A 7,815-nucleotide genomic window follows, 5' to 3' on the forward strand; every position below is an offset into this window, starting at 1 on the left:
GGCGCTGCAGAGGCAGAGGGAGCCGCGCTGCGTTGGCACCCTGGTTTTCCATTGAGATTAAGAGTATTTGAGAGAACAATCCTCTCCTGGATCACGCTGTGGGTTGGAAGGAGCCGGGGCACGGAGGACACGGGCAAGATGAGCACGGATTGATGCTAACAAAAAGGGTTGCAGGTACCACCCTTTCCTCAAAGGAAAAGCCTAAATACAAACTTACTGGCTTCAGGTTCGCTGGTGATGTGTGTAACAACCATCAATCAGGGGTTTACCCAGGTTAAATGTTGTACCTTTGGCATCGCCGATGCACTAAGGGCCGCGCAGAAGCTGCTGCGAGCGCGCACAGCAGCGGCCCCGGGGAGCAGCTGGCTCAGCGCTGCTGCTCTTAGCTCCTCATCACACATCTCAAGTACAGACAGGACCAGGGCGCCGGAATTTCCAGTTACGTGTATGCTTCAGGAATTCTGTTCATAGGAAATGGGTTTTAAAGATGACCCGCAAAGGAAGATGAATGGGTTGCTGCTTTGCTTCCCGAGTGATGGTTGCCATTTAAGGCCATGAATGATGAGGGGTAGGTTGGGGGTTTCGCTTAGAAATAGAAGTGCCTCAGGTTTTGATTACCTGTTTTGCCTGGGAGAAGGCTCTGGAGTTGAAGAGGAAAACCCTTCTTAGCCCTTAGATGAGGGAGAGCCTCGGTAAGAGAATCTATACCTGCTTTGTTTGTCATGTGTTTCGCTCAGTAATGACAAATCCGGAGGCCCTTCAGTCAAGACCAACTTGTTTGACATCTGGGAAAAATACCAACCTCCCATATTCGCAGTCATCAGAGAGACCAGGGTGGAGACCTGCATTTCCAATGCAAATGGTACATAAAGTCATCAGCAAGGCCCATAAGCAGAGTAAAAGCCCTGCCCAGAGAGACAGATCTGCTGGAGCAGCCTGTGTTAGGACCAGCCATGGGTTCCCTCCAGCCCTGGGGCGTACATGCACCAGACAGCAGTTGGCAACCCTGAGTAAGCACTGGGAACAGAGATAGGTGTAAGAACCTCCTGAGGAGAAACCAGGCGTGCAGCAGTTTGTAAGAGGAGCTGCACTTGGACTCATGATCCGCTGGTGTGGTGGTGTAGATAAGACACAGAGGTTGAACACAAGGCAGCAGCAGGACATCAGGTGGGCGGAAAAGGAGGAATTAACAGCTACACCAAACTGTGGCATTTCTCTTGGTGGTCGCTGGGAGGTGGACAGCTGGTGAGAGGAGAAACCCTCCCTGCTGTGCCATGCTTCAGGAACACTTCTCAGTGTGGGCACTCGGGAGCCTTCTTTGAAGATGGGTTCAGTTAGCCCAGAGAAGGCAGGTACATTCCATGCTGTCTCATTCCAGGAAGGCAGACAAATTAATGCTATTATCAAGATATTTTGCTCTGTGTAAGACAAATTCTCTTCTGTTCAAGGCCAGACCGACCTGGGGATTTTGTATATTTCACTTGGAAAGTCTTGGGTTTCTCTGATTCTTCTTAAGACTGACACAGTCTGGACATGTCATCTTGTCAGCATGACTAAAGCCCAGCTAGACCACAGTGGCCAGAGCACTTGGTATGCTTGGGTGAACTGCTAGCTCCACTGCTGTAAGTGATTTTCAGTACTTGATATGGTTTAATACCCTAAGGCCTGCTAAAGTAGATTACAGATGGGTATAACACAAGTCAGAGGAGGCTCCAGGACAGCAATCCTTCTGCAAGGACTAACTTCAAAGACCTTCTGCCCCAAGGACAGCCCATACCCCCAGTCCCATCCCTGAACTGGTACCTCGGAAAGGCCATTTTCTGATGCTTTGTACCCTGCAAGGGGAATTCTGCAAGGAGGCCAGTTTTGTTTGAATGCTCTGGGATTTCCTTGGACATGGTGCATGGTGGCACCTCTCCTGCAGCAGCACACACTCGCTAATGGGAGAACAGGACCCCCCCTCAGCTGGGCACCATTTCTGTTCAACACTCCCTGACACGACCAAGAGACAATGAGGCCCTTTAGGGCTAAATCCCAAGAGCCACAAGTGTCTCCTTTGCCAAGGACATTACTAATTCCTGGCGGTGGCTTGATTCCATAAGCGGCTCAGCAAGGTGACTTTCCAGGTCACCAGCTAATTACAGGTGAAGTGCCCCTGACTGTCTCCAGCAGGAGCGAAAGTTGGGAGCTCTGGGGGAAGAAAGGACATAAAACGTGTTTACTCGGCTCCTTTGAGCTGAGCCAGCTCCCTCCAAGCAGCTAAAGGGCAGTGAGAAAGGACTGCAGTCCCACTGTCTGCAGCCTGAGAAATCCCAGTACATCACCACTGCTGACCCAGACTGGGGGATGCGCTCAGCCTGGCCCATGGGTGGCTGTTTTACACCTCCCAGTCATTTGTGTGCCGGAGAGGAGGAGGAGGAAGTAGACAGATTATTCCTTACACATCTTCTCCTTTGAGTCTTGCCTGTGGTCGATGGCTTCAAGAGCCAGGACACAGCAAAAACACCTCCTCTACCACCCTTCCTGTGACAGGCATTTCCCCACCCCTGTGACACAGCAAAGGACAAACTGAGCCCTCTGAAACACAGGGAAACTGTGGTTACAAACAGATCCCCTCTCTCCCAGTGCCTGGTGTTCCTGAAAGGAAACCACCCCAGCTCCCCCCTGCTCGCTGGAATTGGGAGCAGTGAGTAATGCTCGCAGGCTTCCCTGCCCGGCACCACATTCTTTTCTCCAGCATGTAATGGCCCAGAGGAGGAATAAACCAAGCCTTGCTGGAGCAGCCTGCAGAGTAGCTGTGCACACCACGGCTTTGTGCTGAAGAGGCATCGGGAAGGGCTGTGAAAGGCTCAGCCTGGAACAGCAAGTGGAATGGGAATAAAGGAGAAAAAACACCCAACGAAGTGTTAACTCCTCACAGAAAGCCTCGCCTGCAGTGCTCCAAAGCATGAAAATCACCCCAGATCCCCTGTGCCCAGTGCTGTGCACCAGCCCATCGCCTGCCCTCTCCCCACACTTCTGCCCTTCTGCATGTCTCTTGGCCCGCAGTGTTTTGCTGCTGTGTGGTTCCTCCCTCAGCACCACCGCCATCTCCTCTGTTCTTTATGTCTCAACACGTTTTTCCAGGTTGATCAGTGACCATTTCAGGCAGGTCTGAAGAAAGGCACCCCATTTCCCTACCGCCATCATCTCGTCTTGCCTCCTGGCCTTTTTGCTGCCCTGCTCCCACCAGCTCCCTCCCCAAGAGCGGCCACTGCCTCCTCCTCATTCCATTTCCCCAAGACCTCAGGTTATAAGCCCCGTTTGGGCCTTGCTTCAACCTGTTCCATCTTCCTTGTCGCAAACTGGTGCTTCCAGTAACTCATCTGCCCAGCCCAGTGCCTGCACCTACAGCCCTACCAGGCTCCTACTGCACCCGGGAGGGAGGCTGGGGACATGAAGGGCAGAAACCAGCAGGTCCACTCTGAATACAGCACAATGCTGGAGCAGGATCAGGCCAGGCAGAGGATTAAAGGGCCAATGGAGCCTTTCATGTGCTGTGAGCATGACACAATCACAGCCATTAGCTCTTCAAAGGCAGGCAGGTTGGAGGAGCCTAAGAAGCCAGCATGCCTGTGAGCAAGGCTCCAAGGTCTGGTCTACCCGAGCTGGCAGTGCACTGTGTCACCTGGTTCTGATCTCCCTGGTCTCTGACCTGGTTCTCTTTGGTCCTTTATGTCTCCTTCCTCCCACAGCAGCAGCTCCAGCTCTCAGGGCACACAAGGTTTTCTGGGCTCCCAGCTGGGCTTCTGATCCTTCTGCAAAGCTTCACCCTTGGTTGGTGAATCCAGTTCTCAGGCAGGTCCTGGAGCTGCAGGTGCCCTGCAAGAGCTTCCTTCCTCCCCACACCCTTTTCCCAGCCCCACCCTGTGGCCCTGACTCTCAAGTCATTTTCCACTTCACCGAAGACTTTCTCTTGCTTTCACCTGAAAGCTGCTCCACCCAGCAAAGGAGTGTAGGAACACGAGTACCCTGCCCAAACCCCAGCCTCCCTCCAGGAGCAGAGTAGGACACACTCAAGCACCAGCTGCATGAAGAGGGAACACTGCCCCATGCAGGGCTGCAGACCAGCCAAAGCAGCCACCCCCCCACTAGCTTTCACAAGGCCAAACCCAGCCAACCCACCCTGCTAAGGGCACAACACAAGGCAGCAGACAAACCCCAACTAAGCCGAGCTCCTCCGGCAGCTCCCTACCTCCCAGCAAGCGCTCCAGAGTGCTGTGCTTTGGCAAGCTCAGCTCTCCCACCCTCTATCACCATGACCCATGTGGCCTGTGCACCAGCCACCCTTAGATCCCACCCCATCAGGTAACCACCCTCTGGAGCCTGGCAAAGCGAGATCAGCCATGTAGCAACCGCCAAACAGCAGCGTGGAATAAAGAACCAACAACCAACACCGGCTGAGCCTCTATGGTGTGCACTTTTATTTGAACTGGTCTTAAGTCAGTGTACAGGTAGCCCCTCCCTCCCCCGCGTACTGGCACCGCTTCTCCTAGACCCTGCGGGGGACTGTAAAGCCTTCATTCACATCTATCACTGGGGAACACAGCCTGCTTTGCTTGACAAATCGAAGAGAAAAAAGGATCAAGTGTGTTTTGTTTTTAAGGCGGAAAGATACAAAAAGACACTTGTTGGGTTACATAATTTACAGACAAGCAATTATAACCTAACACCAGTAACTGGCATCGGCTCCCTCCGAGCTGGGCTGCTGCCTTCACAGAGGCGAGTAACTTCCTGTAACAATGCATTAGAACAATATTTGGAATGACTATTAAAAAAAGAAACAAATGTACAATCAAAGTCCTCAGATGCATTGTAGAACTTTGGGGGCATTCGCTCCAACATGTTTTTTGTTTTAAAGACTGCTGCTGACACCTTCCACCGTTCCAGTTTTTTAATCCTGAGTCAAGCGCCAAAAAAAAAACAAATAAAGCCATGCCAATCTCGTCTGGTTTTTATGCGCATTTATGGGTTTCATTTCATCACAAGGGTGTGGGTGTTGGTAACAGTCCGGTTTAGAAGCATTTGCGGTGGACAATGGAGGGTCCGGATTCATCGTACTCCTGCTTGCTGATCCACATCTGCTGGAAGGTGGACAGGGAGGCCAGGATGGAGCCTCCGATCCAGACAGAGTACTTGCGCTCAGGTGGGGCAATGATCTGCAGGAAGAGAAGGGATGGATCAGATGCACAGGGTCAGACTGCACCCACTGCCCGCATGTGGCTGGGTGAGACAGAGCTGCCCAATTCCCACATCTGGCCCTGGCAGAGATCCCATGAAGTGCCGAGCAGGCTTAAACACAACCTCACACACCCACCTCCCTTTTCACAGGCTGTATTTACACTAATCCCATTACTCATGTGTTTGGGTGGACGCCACCTTGTCCAAAGCAAGGCCATTTAGGCTGCACTAGACACAGAAGCACGCTTTCTTCTCCAGCAGTTTAGCTTTCCTCCCTCTACCCACACTCCGCATTTCAGCATCAACAGGGTGCAGAGATGTTTCCCCCCTCACTCCATCCTACCTTGATTTTCATTGTGCTGGGTGCCAGGGCTGTGATCTCCTTCTGCATCCTGTCAGCAATGCCAGGGTACATTGTGGTACCACCAGACAGCACTGTGTTGGCATACAGGTCCTTACGGATATCCACATCACATTTCATGATAGAGTTGAAGGTAGTTTCATGGATACCACAGGACTCCATACCTGTGAGGAACAAGCAGTCTCCAGTCAGCAAGTGCTCAGACACAGCCACGGAATGACTATGGATAATCAAGAGCCCCTCTGGTAAGAAAGCACTACAGAACCATGGCTCTGACAATCCCAACCTCCTGTTCTGCTGTCCCACATCCCTCAGCGTTCAGCTGCATGGAAAGCAAAACTAACTGGTGGGCCAGCACAGACCTTGCTATGGACCAGCAGTAACATGGGAACTCGCTGCCATTGTCTCTGGGTCACCCTTTACAGAGACAACATTGAAGGGCACAGGGTAACCTACAAGAGCTTGACTTACCCAAGAAAGATGGCTGGAAGAGGGCCTCAGGGCACCTGAACCTCTCATTGCCAATGGTGATAACCTGGCCATCAGGGAGTTCATAGCTCTTCTCCAGAGAAGAGCTAGAGGCAGCTGTGGCCATCTCCTGCTCGAAATCCAGAGCAACATAGCACAGCTTCTCCTTGATGTCACGCACGATTTCTCTCTCGGCTGTGGTGGTGAAGCTGTAGCCTCTCTCTGTCAGAATCTTCATGAGGTAGTCCGTCAGGTCACGGCCAGCCAGATCCAGACGGAGGATAGCATGGGGGAGGGCATAACCTTCATAGATGGGCACAGTGTGGGTAACACCATCACCAGAGTCCATCACAATACCAGTGGTACGACCAGAGGCATACAGGGACAACACAGCCTGGATGGCTACATACATGGCTGGGGTGTTGAAGGTCTCAAACATGATCTAGAGAGAGAAGACAAGAGATTGAGCCAACAGCAAAAATAAAATCACAACGCTGGGTTTCTTGCTACAGGTCTACACCAAGTCCATGCAAGCGCTTTTACATCTGTCCCTAAGTACTTAAGAGTCTTCACTCCCACTTCAAGTCCATGCTCATCTCACTTGCTCTCCACCCACACCTGCCAGGTCAGAGCCTGAGCAGGGACACCACCACCCAGACCCATCCACATTGTCACAGCAAGGAACAGAAGGAATACCAAGTAACTACAGTAGTCACTCAAGGTTGGTAAATGGATTAGTGTCTAGTCAGAAACAGCAGTTAGACAAGTTGCTAGTTCAGTCTCAGAGAAAGCCAGCTTAGAAGAGCAAACAAAACCTGTCAAGGTCCAGCAAAGAGGAGACTCAGGTCAGGAAAGGAAAACCCTGTAAAGATGGCAAAAAGGGAGAATAGTGGTGAAGGAGGACAGAGAACAACATGGAAGAGGAGAGCTGGCCTGCAGCAACACCTGCTGTAGCTCAAAGCTCCACAGCTTTACACACCTGTGTCATCTTCTCTCTGTTGGCTTTGGGGTTCAGGGGAGCCTCTGTGAGCAGCACAGGGTGCTCCTCAGGGGCTACTCTCAGCTCATTGTAGAAAGTGTGGTGCCAGATCTTCTCCATATCATCCCAGTTGGTGACAATGCCGTGTTCAATGGGGTACTTCAGGGTCAGGATACCTCTTTTGCTCTGGGCCTCATCACCAACATAGCTGTCTTTTTGGCCCATACCAACCATCACACCCTGCACAACAAAGAATAAGCAGTGAGTAAACTGAAGAATATGCGCCCCACTAGGGAATAACTGCTTTTCTCAAAGCCCAGTCTTCAGTTACCATCCCTCTGCTGCCCTGCTCTATCAATAAAGGTATTCGGCCAACTACAACACACACTGCACGCACAAGCTCTACAGGAGACTGTATTCCCCACTATCTGTGCTGCAGCACAGAAGCCTCTTATATTACAAAGCCAAATAAAAAGGCTTCTTGAAACTCAATGCCTCTAAGGGAACCACCTTTATGAAAACCTCATCTCTTTTGTCTATTATTAACATGCACCCAGGCCACCTACCTGATGTCTGGGGCGACCGACGATGGATGGGAAAACAGCACGGGGAGCATCGTCCCCGGCGAAACCGGCTTTGCACATACCGGAACCATTGTCAACAACGAGTGCGGCAATATCATCATCCATGGCTGGCTGTGGAAGAAGAGGAAGGCAAGGTAGGTGAGCATCGCGGGTCACACAGCAGCCGGGGAAGGCAACGGCAGGCGACGCCGCCAAGGCCTTCC

The 7,815-nt window shown here is 51.8% G+C and overlaps 1 protein-coding gene across 3 annotated transcripts; it reads right to left on the minus strand.

Annotated features, from left to right (window-relative positions):
- Nucleotides 1–4,442: 4,442 nt before the first annotated feature.
- LOC104401036 (actin, cytoplasmic 1) lies at nucleotides 4,443–7,799 on the minus strand. 3 transcript variants are annotated; one of them, XM_010014013.1, is made up of 5 exons: nucleotides 7,595–7,799; nucleotides 7,029–7,268; nucleotides 6,053–6,491; nucleotides 5,564–5,745; nucleotides 4,443–5,198 (listed from the first exon to the last, which is right to left on the minus strand). In XM_010014013.1, exons 1-5 carry the CDS (start codon nucleotides 7,715–7,717, stop codon nucleotides 5,055–5,057), a joined length of 1,128 nt encoding a protein of 375 aa, XP_010012315.1. In that variant the 5' UTR covers nucleotides 7,718–7,799; the 3' UTR covers nucleotides 4,443–5,054. The 3 variants fall into 3 exon arrangements, with proteins under 3 accessions (XP_010012315.1, XP_010012317.1, XP_010012316.1); XM_010014015.1 differs by having other exon boundaries at nucleotides 7,029–7,139; nucleotides 7,595–7,672; XM_010014014.1 differs by having other exon boundaries at nucleotides 7,029–7,240; nucleotides 7,582–7,672.
- Nucleotides 7,800–7,815: the final 16 nt, after the last annotated feature.

This window comes from Nestor notabilis, unplaced genomic scaffold (assembly GCF_000696875.1).
Source record: "Nestor notabilis isolate BGI_N333 unplaced genomic scaffold, ASM69687v1 Scaffold27784, whole genome shotgun sequence".
In the NCBI taxonomy this organism is placed as follows: Eukaryota; Metazoa; Chordata; class Aves; order Psittaciformes; family Psittacidae; genus Nestor; species Nestor notabilis.